The 14,260-nt window shown below is 43.9% G+C and overlaps 1 protein-coding gene across 1 annotated transcript in view; it reads right to left on the bottom strand.

Annotated features, from left to right (window-relative positions):
• Positions 1–236: 236 nt before the first annotated feature.
• The window catches only part of mxra5a (matrix-remodelling associated 5a), a 15,036-nt gene continuing 1,012 nt past the window's right edge, over positions 237–14,260 (bottom strand). Inside the window, exons 3-8 of the mRNA XM_068590722.1 lie at positions 11,486–11,876; positions 8,435–10,282; positions 6,179–8,293; positions 4,792–5,710; positions 4,350–4,676; positions 237–3,245 (exon numbers count right to left, since the gene is read on the bottom strand). Coding sequence (XP_068446823.1) covers positions 1,655–3,245; positions 4,350–4,676; positions 4,792–5,710; positions 6,179–8,293; positions 8,435–10,282; positions 11,486–11,876 — 7,191 coding nt within the window. The 3' untranslated portion in view covers positions 237–1,654. The remainder of the gene's footprint in view (positions 3,246–4,349; positions 4,677–4,791; positions 5,711–6,178; positions 8,294–8,434; positions 10,283–11,485; positions 11,877–14,260) is intronic.

The following is a 14,260-nucleotide window of genomic DNA, read 5'->3' as shown; positions in this document are numbered from 1 at the left end:
TGAGTATTCTCTCTGCTCGGTATCTGTGCTCTGCTTTCTAAGGACTGCTGAACAAAAACTACATTCAATCATTTTGTAACGAAAAAGTATATAAAGTCACACACGTCTGTATGTTTCCTGAAACTTTTGTGGCAAACGCTCTTATTAAAGTTAATTCAAAAAGCATTCTCAGTTATGGATGTAATTTATAGTACAGTGGAAAACATTCTTGAGCCATCATTTTCCAATCTTTTGCTTTTCCTGCCTCAGCAATAAAACATTTTTTTTAGCTCTGTGCTTCGTAAAAACAGGTGGAAATATTTTATTAAAATATGGGAAAACTGCTCTGCACCACAGTCTGTCAAAGACAAATAATTTACAAATGAGGATAGAGGACATTAATCAGCATTTTTCAGCAGCAGATTAAAAAATGGTTCACTGCAGAGAGCAGACAACAATCAGTTATTAAAATATGTGCAGTTATGGAAACACAGCAACTCCTTAAAATGGGCATTTATGGAAAGCTCAGGATTCCAGCTGATGTCTCTAGAGTGAAATATACAAATCATCTGCCTTACAAATCTTGCTAGAAACCTGATGCATATTTTCAATCCATTCTGTACTTAAGTTAAACAATATTTCCTGGTGAGAAAATGAGTCATATAATTTATGCGATTTCTGTCAATCTCAGAAGCGACTGTACGACGTCATCAAAGGTACATGTAGCGCTGAGGAGGCAGCGGTCAGACAGTTTACTGCTTTAATGTGAAACACAGAGTGCAGTTTGTTACTTGAGTCCAACATGACTCATTTGTTCTACATGATGTTTTCCCATTTAGTAGCTGTTAGAAGCGTGAGCTATGTATTTATGTATGTATATACATGTATGTGTATGCAGTAGTTGTAGCACTACTGTGGACAGAAGAGCAGTCGTATTTACATCATTTTTGGTATTATCTTTCCTCGTATGGTAGGAATATAGAGACACATTTGTTCACTCTTCGTCCCATCTCCCTGAGTGATTTGAAATATATAAAAGTTAAGAAATGTCTCAAAGTATTTGAATTAATTTTGGTTTTATTATAGTGTTTGGCATGGGTAGAACCAATCAGGTAACTATTATTCATCCATGCCATCACCTTATAGGATGAGGTGATGTTATAGTTTTTAATTATTAGAACTAAAGCGTAAATCATTTAGTAACGATTAATAGACTGCACAAAGGGACTATACCAGTAATTTGCCTGAAGCTGAACTGCAAAACACAACATTTGGCATCCAAAAGAAAAGTAAACAACAACAGCAACTGTCATGAGAAATAACTGTTAAAAAAAAATATAAAACGCAAACACAGGCAAACATTATTGTACTCTGCTTCCTCACATGGTTAGCATGTCTTTAGCAAACATTGCTCAAATTTAGAGGCCCTTGATAATTCCCAGTGATGTGGATAATACAAAAAATGATGTACAGTATATGGTAAAGAGTGGCACGGCAAAATACCACCAACTGTTTGCCTCTAAACAGCACAACTGCAGATTGTGATCAACTCAATATCCCATTATTGTGACAGCAGTTTTTACAACATTGTGACCATTAAAAACATTAGCTGCTTTTATCTCGGCAGTTGCTTGGGCATACAGTATGTCAATGGACCATCATCAAGTGAAATAATTCAAAACACTTGCAGAATGGTAGCTTTAGAGTCTATGCCTATTGCATTCCTCGCTGTGCACCGATAGACGCCAGCATCTCTTTGTGTCGGGTTCTGGATGATGAGGGAACCTTGAGGATGGAGGTACTTGTTCCCAAAAAGGCGTGGCTGTGCACTGACAGCCAAGCGTGTTTTATCAGGTGTTTCCCATGCTACCTCCACTCTTGGGAGTCCAGTTGCTATGCAGTTTAACTGAACAGCAACCCCGTGTTTAGCATAAGTCACAGAGGGAGGGCCGTTAGTAATTCGAGGTGGGTATGCAATCACAATTACTGATGCAGAAAGCTGAGAGCTGCCGTACTCGTTTGTCGCCCTGCACATGTAGGAACCCCGATCATAGACTGATACTTGTTGGATGGCAAGTGTCCCATTAGGTAGTACGGCATATCGTCCAGCTCTCTGTGGCCTGTTGAGGACCACCCCACTGGGTATTGTCCATGTTAGTCTGAGAGGTTCGCCACTGGCTCGACAATGAAGCAAAAGTCTTTCCCCATTGACAACGCTGACAGGAGAGTTATATACGTTGTTCATCTCTGGCTTTCTTCCCTGGGACAATGTGATCGTACGCTCCACACGCCCTCGAGAGTTACGGCCCAGACAGCGATATATACCAGTTTCAGCAACAGATGGGTTGCTGATGATCAAAGAGCCGTCGGGCTTGTGGAAGAACTTAGAAAACCGAGCACCGCTATGCAACGGTGTGCCGTTGGGTAAGATCCAAGTAAGCTGATGAAGTGTTGAGCCCTCAAAAGAGCAATTCAAAGCCATTGTATTCCCCACCGTCAGTGAAAAGTTATCAGTTTTAGAACCTCTCATTTGTGGATTCTCAACAACTTCTTTCACATCCAAGTTGACCACCAGCCTGACCTCTCCTCCTTCATTACGAGCGATACACGCCAGCTGGCCCGAGTCCGTCCTCTTGGCTGACCGGATTTCCAAGGTACCATTTTGGTGTACGGTCATTCTGTTGCTGTGGTATGGTGCAGGTAGGATCACATTTCCTGGTAGTACCCACATGATACGAGGGGTGGGAGTTCCCTTTGCCACACAGTCCACCAGCTTCCGCTGATCCTGGACTGCGACCACCTTCATGGTGTTGGCAGTTCCTCTTATGCCGTTGATCATTGGAGATGTTACTAGGACCTCTAATTTAATTACTTTATGGTCTTGTCCTGCATTGTTCCTCGACATGCAGGTGTAGTTACCTCCATCAAAGCGCTGGACCTTTTGAACCACTAATGTCCCATCATCCAGGACCTGGTATTTGTCTAATGCAGGGGAGATCACTCTATTTGTAGGGGATATCCATGTGATGGTTGGCATTGGTTCCCCTTTGGCATTGCATCTCAGTGTGACTGTCTCGCCATAAAAAACCCTGACGGACTTTTGGTCTTTATCCTGGATTTTTGGCGGGGAAGTTGCAACCTTGACTTTGACTCTAACCTTCATCTCATCCTTGCCCAGTCGGTTCTCGGCGTAGCAGGTGTAATCCCCTTCTTCTGGCATGCCGACATGGTTGAAGTACAGCGTTCCATTGTCGAACACCACATACCTACACACAGTGAAGAGGGGGGAGATACTGTTTTTACACTTTGATGACTGTAGATGAGTTGAGAGTTAAATGCATTCATGTGCATTTATTACAAAATTCATGAATAATGCAATTATGAAGAGTTGGACATCACACATTGTAACTTACTTTTTTCTATCTCTTACTGATTATATATTCAGCACAAATAAAATAAATAATTCCTTTGTCAAGAACTGTATGCAGATGAATGAAAGCTGGTATTGAAGTTCTTCCCATAATGCACTAGGAACGCAGGTTCTGAATTCATTTACAGGGCCTTTTCAAGATAGATGACAACAAAGGTATAATTTGATACTCTAAGCCTTATTTCTGTATTCAGTCAGCTATTATGTGCCAAAAAAAACAGTTTTGTTGCCCAGACTTGATAGACTAAAGATAATGTACAGTATGTTGCATGGACCATGGCAGGAAACAATGAATACAGTTGAAACACAAGGTGTTTTTTTTATTGCTGCAGCACGTGCCAAAATTGGTTCTTGAAGTAATTGCCTTTGGAAGTGTAAAGAGTCGTCAATCTTCAGGTGGTGAGCTGCCACAGTAGCAGTCAGGAAATATTTTCCAATCAATTACATGGACATTATGCACTGTGCTTCTCTGTTATTATTCCTTATGTTTCTTACATTTTCTTTTCCCATGCATTTTTTTTTGGAAAGTTTTTTCCGAAATTAAAGCCATGGTCTAAGTGCAGGAGTTTTGTATAAACTGTACAGATTTTAAAGCACCTTAAAGCCAATTTGAGATATTAAGCTGAATGAATTGACTCTAAATATATAATTCAAAAGAGCAGTTTAAACTGTTTTTCTAACAAAAATCGACACTGCGTCAAATATTTTTATTCATACAGTTGGACTATACTATAAAGTTCTGAATGAAGAGATGGATGCAATAACCATATTTTCCAAAAATTCAAACATTCTTTTGATTCTCATAAAGCCTTTTTTATTCATTCATGTCACCAAAACCACAGGTTACTAACGATTTATGAAGTTGATTCAGCGCCTCTGAATGAACCAATGGAAGTATATTTTAGCAGTGATAGTTAATTCAATATGAAGCAGCTCATACCTGCGACTCCGTCCCCCGCTGGCGATATCTCTTTGTTTGTCTGGGTTGACCATGCTGCCGTCCGGCAGTGCCCAGCTGATCTCTGGGTTTGGAAGACCAGATGCCACACAGTCCACCTTCAGGTCCCCACCGTACACCACCTCCTGATTGGATCTCTGCTGCTTCTGCTCGATCTTGGCCGGTCTGGTCAACACGTCGACCCGCAGCAGAACGTAGTCATCACCCATCTTGTTACGTGCCACACACAGGTAGTCACCACTGTCCTTGTCCGTCACAGAATAAATGGTGATAGTGCCATTGGGGAACACCTTTATCCTGGGGTCAAAACTAAAAAGATAATAGAAACAACAGCATTTAGAATACGTCAAAATATTAAAGAAATACATTTAATTTAACATTTAATTGCTTTAAGAAATTATTAATTTGCATGTACATTTGTTACCTGTACTGAGCATCCACAAGCTTCTTCGAGGGTGTCCTCCAGATGATCCGGGGATCCGGCCCTCCTGTTGCAACACAGTTGAGAAGCAGCCTCCCCCCATAAATCACGTTTGTTCTCTGGGGGGACGACAAGGTGATACTGGCCTTGGCAAAGTTCGGATTCCTCCTTGTGTTCAAGATCACTGTTCTCGTGCTGGATGCCACCGCGTTACTGGCTGAACATTTATAACTCCCAGCATTTCCCTGGCTCAATCCCCGTATGTACAGGGTCCCATTGGGAAAGACAATGAGGTTGCGTCCAGTACCAAATTTGGAAGCAGTGAGCTGTATGCCATCAGGTGTGATCCAGCTGATGACTGGCTGAGGCGCCCCTGTGGCAGTGCAGTGGATGTAGGCGGGGCTACGATCTGGGAGAGTGGTGTTCTCATGACGTGCCTGCTGGATCACAGGTGGCATCACTGAGACATGAAGGCGGACTGAGACTGAGTCGGCCCCGGCTGCACTGCTGCCAATGCACTTGTAAATTCCTCTGTCTGCGGAAGTGGCCTGGCTGATCTGGAGTGTCCCGTTACTAAAGACGGCCACATGCTGCTGAGGGGCAACACCAAGTGGGGCAGAAGCTACGTGGACATGGTTAGGGAGCATCCATGTGACTCGGGGCGTAGGGTGCCCCTCCACGTTACACTCCAACTTGACTATGTCACCCAGGCCCACAGTGATGTCTCTGTGCCGAGGCTGGAGGATCCGCGGATGGCGAGACAGGACCACAAGGTTGACCACCAACTTGTCTGTGCCGTACTGGTTCTGGACGGTGCAAAGGTACTGGCCCCCATCCAAGGGATGTGTGTTTCTGATGATTAACGTACCATTTGGATGGACCTCAAACCTCTGGACCCTTGTGTTCTGAGCAATACTTGCCCCTGCATGGATGAAAACACAGATATTGGAAGAAAAACAGTGTTCAGACATATTCTATATTCAAGATGACAAATTATTAAATGTAGGAAAGACAATAAACCATATACTGTTGATGAGGCAGAATTTGTTAAAATGATAAACATGATCTTTCCCTAACTTTAATGAATCTTACCTTAAACATAGTTTATTTGCCCAAACCACAATCTGTCCGTCACCTAAACCATAGCAGAGTTACGTTGCACAGATATTGTCGAAATAAATATCATAAAATAAATATCATAAAAAAGCAATGCCAAAGACTGCAGTTCCTAAAATGGCCACATAAACCACTTTAACCTATTATTACTCTTACAAACTAAATAAACTGATTACATCTTTTTTTCCCCCATTTCCATAGTGTTTGTAGAGAAGGAACGGACGAGCCTGAAGTGATAAACTGCTGAGTTGTGAGAAGGTTGAGTCATACATACCACTGGCAACTTTCGTCCATGACAGGAAGGGCATTGGCTCACCCTCGGCCCCACAGGGAAGCTCAGCATCTGTTCCAGCGTCTACTGTGAAAGTCTGGGAATTGCTCTTAGTTATTCTTGGCTTCCCTCTTGGAATAGGGCTTTTTCCAGGTAGCGGGTGCTTTTTGGACACATCTTGAGTGCTTGTTGGAAGTCCCTCTCTGAATGGATAGTTTTGGATTGCAGCTATTGTTGGTGCAGGGGTGACAGTCGGACTGCTGGTGAATTGTAGGGCAGAAGAAGTTGGATTTGTGCTGATAAATAGTGCCAGCTGTTGGTCAGTTGACTGGGTTGCAGGGTCGGGGTCTGACGTTCCCATCGGCTCTGATGTGACGATGGGTTGGGTTTGTTGGTCCTGACCGTAGTTGTCTGGAAAGAGGTTGATCCTGGGAGCCTCCTGAGGCCAAAAGGAAGAGCCTATTTTGGTTTCTGTGGAAGATGTTTTGGGAAATGTGACATGTGCTGTCACTCTAGATGGGATCACATTATCAGTCCTTGATGAAGTAGCAGAGACGGTTGACGTAAAGGCGATACTTGTAAAAGAAACATCAGAGTTTTTTCCATCAGAGTTATTTCCATCAGAGTTATTTGCTGCGTTTGCAGTTTTGTTAAGATACCAATTTACCTCAGACTCACTGCTTGTGGCTTTATTATTACTAAAATCATGATACGGTCTTTCAGGTAGTGTCGGTTTCTTTGTGTCCAAATCACCTTCAAGATTTACGCTCGGCGTCTTGATAAAGCCACTTGAAGTGTATCCAGAGGTTGTCTTGATTCCATGCTCAACCAAGGAAGCAGCTGATGGAGAAGGCAGCAGTGAAACATGAACGTCTGTCTCTTTCAAAAGCATTCTTTCACCGTTTTCCATGGGTGTGTATTGATAGTCTGATTCATTCTGCCCGACATCTGTTAGCACTTGCGTTAGAGTGTGGACATCCCCAGCGTGTGTCATAGGTCCAAGGTCTCCTGTAGCGTTAACCTGTTGTGTCTCCTCTAAGGGTTTAACAGGCGGAAGAGGGATGTCTGTAAACGACTGCTGAGTGACTGATGTGAGCATATCCAGAAGCTCGGGAGGAGGCGTACTTTCAGAGATTCCAAGGGCTGTTTGAAAACTTGTCTTTGCGTGACCCACTTCTGGAGATGCTGTTGGAAATGATGGTGCCGCTGATGTGCTTTTGAATAGTGGTTTGGCTGTGGGTTGATGGCTGTTGTATGTGGCTGTGGGTTGATGGCTGTTGTATGTTTCGGAGGGAGAAGTTGTTAGTGAGGACAGTTTTCTGGCTGCCTCGCCGTCATGCCCTGAGACTGTGCTTTCTTCATGACTCAGTGTGCCTGATGACGCCGCTTGGCTGCCGCTGAATGGAACAGTGGTATTGAAATTGGCGGTTTTAACTTCTAATGGCTCTATTTTTAGCTGTGTGGAGAAAGTGGTCCTGACTGTTGCTAGGAGAGCGTTTGAAGGTGTGGTGGCATTAAACTGGGTAGTTTTAATCAGCTTTTGTTTCCTTTTGTTTGGCTTTCTCCGACGACCCTCACCCCTTCTCCTGGAGTTAGGTGGTCGAATGTGCGGGGGGACGCGTCCTTTAGACCCCCTCCTTCTTGGCGTGGTGGGTACTCGTGTCGTTGTTGGATATACTTCAGTCACCATTGCTTGAGATTGCGAATCATCAAGCGTAAATTCCTTTGGATGAGTGTGCGACTCTGATGTTGTTGCAGTCACACTCAGATATTTTCCATTTTCCTCTCGGCTTGATTCTGATTCATTTGGGTTGACCGAAGGGATAATTTCACTCTCCCTTGAAGAGAGTTCTCTGTCTTTATTAGAGCTGGCACTAACATTCAGTCTGTCCATATTCTCGCTTCTCTCTGATGCGTTGGATGCATCAGCTGTTTTGACTCCATTAACATCTGTATTTGTGCTTTGGTTTTCTTTTAAAGAAAATGTACTGCTGCTGCTTGCAGTGTTTGTGTTGGCCTGCCAGAAAGTGACATAGTGCAAGGGAACAGATGTGGTCTGCTGTGGGAGGAAAAATACACTATTTGAAGTTTTGTGTATATCCAAGTTAGCTTCTTGGGCTGTGTGCTGTGCATTGTATGGAGTCTGTGTTGTGTGTGGCTCCACTGCAACATGTACGCTGTGTGTGTTCTGACTGTTGGATATCATATCGGGTGAATTATGTGTGGTGTAGCTGTGGGATGTCAGGTATGTGCCTTGACCTTCTGTATTATGTTCATTTGTTTTCATTTGTGTATATTGTGTTGGAGTATGTGGCGTTATGAAGTAATCCTGGCCCTGCACTGTCATGCCATCTGAAGATCCCTCAACAGTAACTTGTGTCTGTGTTGCCTTCTCTGTCTGTTTCCTCTCTGTTGTATGCTGAACTGGAAGAGGTGTCACAGTATTCGCAGCATTTCGATCCCTAATCTTAGCCAAAATATCTGCCCATTTCTCTGGGTCTATTTTACTATTTGACATGTTTATCTTCCTCCTGCTCTCTACTGTGTTTTTCCTGTCTTCAACATGTGATCCTGCTGGTTTTCGAAGCACCGGCGGCCTGCGCCACACCTTCCTTGATGGATGGATGCCCCTCCTGCCAGGGGCCACGCCTCCTGGCATTCTCTTTCTCAAAGGATCCAAGCGACTTATTGGAGGCCCCACCTGAGTAACCTCAATGTCCCCTGATGCCTCCTCTACATCCTCTGTGGGGACTTTAATCTGAGTGCTCACCCCTGATGCTGACTGAGGTCTTGTTGGAAACTTCCTCAATTGCCTTATGAGCCCTTTTCGCCTGACAAAAGTGACTTTTGTAGCCAGTGTATCCACACCGTGTTGATTAATGGCGATGCATTTATAATAACCACTGTCCAATAGCTGAGTCTGTGGGATGTGTAGAGTGCCGTTGGAATACATCAAAGCTCTCGAAGAGTTAGCTTGAAAACTAACTATGTTGCTGTTTGGCAGAATCCAGTTAATGTCTGCATCAGGAGAACCAGATGCTGTGCAAGGCAGGGAAAGGGGATTGCCTGCAAAACCCTCAATAGTTGTAACTGAAGCGTCCTCCCCTGGAGGAGGGCTAGAAGAGTCCTGCACTGTCAGATGAAATGGCATGACAGCAAGGTCTCCATGAACCTTGGCCATACAGTAGTAAATTCCGGTGTCTGTGTGGCTGACGGCTTTAATGACCAGCTGTCCATCCCTGGACAGAGACACGCTGTTGTCTGGACTGCTGTATGGGGCCTCCACCTTGGAGCCGTTTGGCAGCATCCAGTGGATGACTGGTTGACCAGAACTGTGTATGTTGCAGTACATTTGACTTGGATTCCCCAGGATAGCACTCACCACTGTGCTAGTCGTATTTATTGACTCAATCATGACCCATGTCCGCCTCTGTCTACGCACTAGCTCTGTCTCCACTGTCTCTGAGAAGTCCGTGCTCAGGATCAATTTGACCATCTTAGCTGATGATTGAAGTCTGTTCAGCTGTAGATTTGCAGATGTCTGCATCAGCCACGCCGGCTGGGCCATGATATTAACTTTAACACCTGTGTAGTACTGGGCATCCTTCTCAGAGTCCTGTCTGTACACATACATTGGATTCGGCTCATTTCCGAGCATAATCCCCCTTTGCAAGTGGGCTGGCACATTACTGTAGTATGCGATAAGCCTCCACAGTTGCTCATACTTTTCTCTATCGACAGGGCATTCAAGATCCACAGACACAGTGATGTTGGAGGCCAGCTGGAGCTGGTTGACTTGCTCCCAGTTGATCTTGGTAAGCACTCTTGGCTCGCCAATGTCACACTCCAGATCCACCTTATTGCCATGTTCATCTGACAGGCCCAGGGAGATGTTCCCAAATGGTTCCCTTAAGTCCTCCACGGTCATGACCTCACTGTCAACATCATCAGGTGGCGAAGTCCTGTGAGGAGAGCTGATGATGGGGCTGCTGCAGACCAGGTTCTCCATAGCCTGAAGCTCTTTATTGTGGAGGTGTCGAGGAGAGGAGCATGTGGGGCACAGCTGGCCTCCGGGAAGGGCCCTGTCCTTTTTACATTTCAAGACACCTGAAGACAAAAAACACAAAGCTGTCAGATAAGACTTTGACATATTCTTGGATTACCATCTTTTAATGTTTCAATCTATAATAAAATATTTTTTAGATATGCCCAATCCCAATCTCTCCAATCACCCTCACGGATTCACAGACTTTGAGGCACGCTTGAGGGTTTAGTTCTGTCCCACTGTCACATTTAAGGATTAAGGGCTCTGGCAGACCTTTTGAGTGCTTTATGAACCCTTTCCATGAATCAGCATTAAATGCAGATTGTACCCACAATTCTTAGGAGTGTGACATTAAACACGCAGTTACCAATGGAAGCGTAAACAAAGAGGACGGCACGTGGGCGTTCAGTCTGTTACATTTACACAACAATATTAAGGATTAAAGATGGAACATCAAAACACACAAAATCAAAGGAATAGAAGAGATTATATTACACCGTTTTATTCATCAAACATTTTGTTTGGTCCTTAAAGCTGTTTTGACAAAATCAAGTAAACATATTATTACAACTCATCTCGTGAGGAAAAAGCCTGGAAGACTTCAAATCAGGGAGTAAAATTATAAAATAATTGCCTGCAACTCGACACAATATTTGTTTTACATCGACATGTTAAGGTGATGTGTTGCAGCAAAGTGCTGTCCCATTATTATTTACACCATGTTAAGCCCTCACAGCCTCACACACTCACACACCTCACCTGGTAAGTGGCTGAGTGTCTGAGGGTTCAGGGTTTGAGTCCTCAGGGGGACACGGCGACTGGACCTTCAGGTATCAGGTCACTAGTGTTTAGAGGCTCAACAATAAGGGCTTCCTACTTGCCTTGGAGAAGGAAAATGCCACTTTTGCCTAATCAAGAGTGAGCCTTCTTATATATTGTATTGTTGTTTCACCACTATATTGCGTTTTGGTAAACTTCTGTTGTTTTAAATGTTCTTTATTAATAAATTAAACTTGAGAATACTGATGTTTGTGAGAGAATGGCATTCAGTAAAGACAATTTGTACTTATTTACATAGGGACAAGTAAAACTTTATCAATTGACAAGTTATTACGATTATTAATGCAGTTTCCCAATAGGACAAGTAAAAAAAGACTATGGAGAACCTGGTCTGCATGACACTGTACAGTAAACACTAACATTAACGGTGGACTCTGTAATGAAAGGTCTAAATCATATTTCAGTGCAGAAATGAAAAGTCTGACCTGGAGAAGTTTTATCCCAGTCATGGAGCCACATCATGTTGCAGTCGCATACCCACAAGTTCCCATGGAGGTACAGGTTCTCCAGCTGTGGCATGGTCGCCACCAGCCTGGCGGGCAGTGAGGTCAGCCTGTTGTCTGACAGATAGAGGTGCCTCAGAGTGGAGACGTGGAAGTGGCCCATCAGGGTGAAGGTGGTGAAGGTGGCTGGGTGCAGCTGCTGAAGCCGATTCCCTTCCAGTTGGAGCAGCCGCAGGGAGGTGAGGCCCTGGAAGGCATCTGGGTGGATGAACTCCAGTTGGTTGTGGTCCAGATGCAAACGGGCCAAGGCCCAGAGACCCTGAAGGGTGTTTCTGTTGATCTCCTTTAGCTTGTTGTAGCTCATCTTCAACATCTAAACCAATGAGGAGAAAGGAAATCATCATCAGTAATGATGGCGTTATGATATAAACCTCCTACACCACCAAGGTCCCACATTTCCCTTAGATGAGACATACACTACACCTACATGACACATACACCGACATGACACATACACTACACCTACATGACACATACACCGACATGACACATACACTACACCTACATGACACATACACCGACATGACACATACACCGACATGACACATACACTACACCTACATGACACATACACCTACATGACACATACACCGACATGACACATACACCGACATGACACATACACTACACCTACATGACACATACACCGACATGACACATACACCGACATGACACATACACTACACCTACATGACACATACACCGTACAGTACTACATTTTCTGAGGTTTTGACACCCAAAAAAGCAATTGAGAGCTGTGAATATCATTATCTGGAATAACTAACAAAGCACACACCACTAGGATCCTGCAGGATCCCTTAAGGACACTGATGTCTGAAGTCTTGCTCAAGGACAGCCTCTATTCATTCCTTCAGTATTTCTTTCCCAGTTTATGTGTTTGTCGCGGCGTTCCATGGGTGTTTTCATAATGCAGCTAAAGAGCTGTGGGCACAAGGAGTTCTCTCAGGTGTATAAAAGAAGACTGTTCAATTCCTTTTCTTTGTTTTTGTATTCTCTGAGCAGCACAATATACAAAAGAATAAACGCTCAAAACGATATACGGTCACACGGTAAAAAAACCAATATGCTCTCATGCCTAATGCGGCTCTTTCCCCTCCACCTGCTGCCATTATGACATCATCAAATCACGAGCGTCTGTCATTAACCTGTCAGTGATCATCCGTCTCGACACCGGGATTTGCACCCACAACTAGTACATTGTAAACATGATATATGAGAGCGGCGGTGCTACGGAAAGCTCCGGTTCTTGTGCGTCCAACCAGCCTGACCAGTCAAGCTGCAACACCCACAGCAGCCAACAGCTCAACATTTGTCCAGACAACAACCAGCAAATAAACAATATACAAATGCAGGCAACTCACCGATGACGCCTCATTTATGATCCATATATCTATAACAGTCCAACAAAAACGGTCTTCTTACATTGTAAAAATGTTCAGTAAAAAAAATAATTAACGCCGTCAATTTTATTAATGCCGTTAACGCATTTTCATTTTTCAACACCGGATGTAGTTTAACTGGATGTAGCTCAACCGGAAGCAAAACAATAGCACGCTGTTTGCGCTTGGAAGATAGGCTAACGTTACGGGTTGAAATGAATGGGGAGCGCGATACGGCAACATGAATGATAAGACGTGGTTCCCTTGACCGAAGTGCTATGAGCCGTTTGTCATGTGAGCTGAGCTAGCACCATCGTAGCTATCCAGTCTGAAATACCACTGGATGGACGAGCACACAGCTGATGCTAACTCTGCGCCGCCTCGTCATAGCCAGACACTGGATGACTTCAGACAGAAACACATGGACACCACAACCAAGAACACACTCACTGCAGCCAAAGCTAAATGATGCTACTGCATGTAGCCTGTTAGCACTGTGGAGGACGAGGATCTAGTGATGTAATACACATCACATCCAACGACAGGACTTTAGCCAACGAGAGTCAGCGATGAAGAACGGTCTATTCCTCCATATATGGGACAAGCCTGTCACGTGCTACAGCTCTGATGACAGGCGTTTCGTATAGCCAATGAGCATGCGTAAAGTTTACATATAAATGAGTGGGGGTGGGGTGTTGGAAGAAAAAATGATTCACGCCTAATCATTTAATATTTCTCTGTTATATTCAGACTCCTCATCTTACTGTCTCTGTTTAATCTGACACACAAACTCAGCATGTCTCCTGACAGCAGGGAGACTGAATCTGTATGTTTCTGAAAGAACGAGCAGTTCCTTTGTTATCACATGACCATTTCTTACAAAGCGCTCTATGGGACGAGGAGAAAGGTTCACGGTGAGGCCGAAGACGTCGTGAGGGTTTCTGTTAGTGGTCATGATGAGTATTTAAGAGGTGGTTCTTTGAGAGATCTTGGAGCAGTCTTGGATGTGCAATGTGTCTCTCACCTTGTTCCTCTGACTCTGATCCTTCATGCAACGAATAAATGTTCCTGTTTTAATGATTTTACCACCAGGTGTCGAGTAAATCTTTCTAACATGGGGCTGTGCAAAACAAGCTCAAAGAGTCTTGAGAGCAGAATGAACTGGCGAGCCACAGTTTCTCATTGAATAAGTATGAAAATGCATTTATATTTCATTTTCTCTATGTCAGCAATACTTACAGTAAATATAAATAGTACCTTTATAAATTTGTAAGACTTTAAGCCTTTTTAATAGATG

The sequence above is a fragment of the Clinocottus analis genome, unplaced genomic scaffold (genome assembly GCF_023055335.1).
Source record: "Clinocottus analis isolate CAN_PGR_092001 unplaced genomic scaffold, fCliAna1.0.p SCAF_24, whole genome shotgun sequence".
In the NCBI taxonomy this organism is placed as follows: domain Eukaryota; kingdom Metazoa; phylum Chordata; class Actinopteri; order Perciformes; family Cottidae; genus Clinocottus; species Clinocottus analis.
The sequence above is the reverse complement of the archived record's forward strand: the minus strand, read 5'-3'. Positions and strand labels throughout refer to the sequence as shown.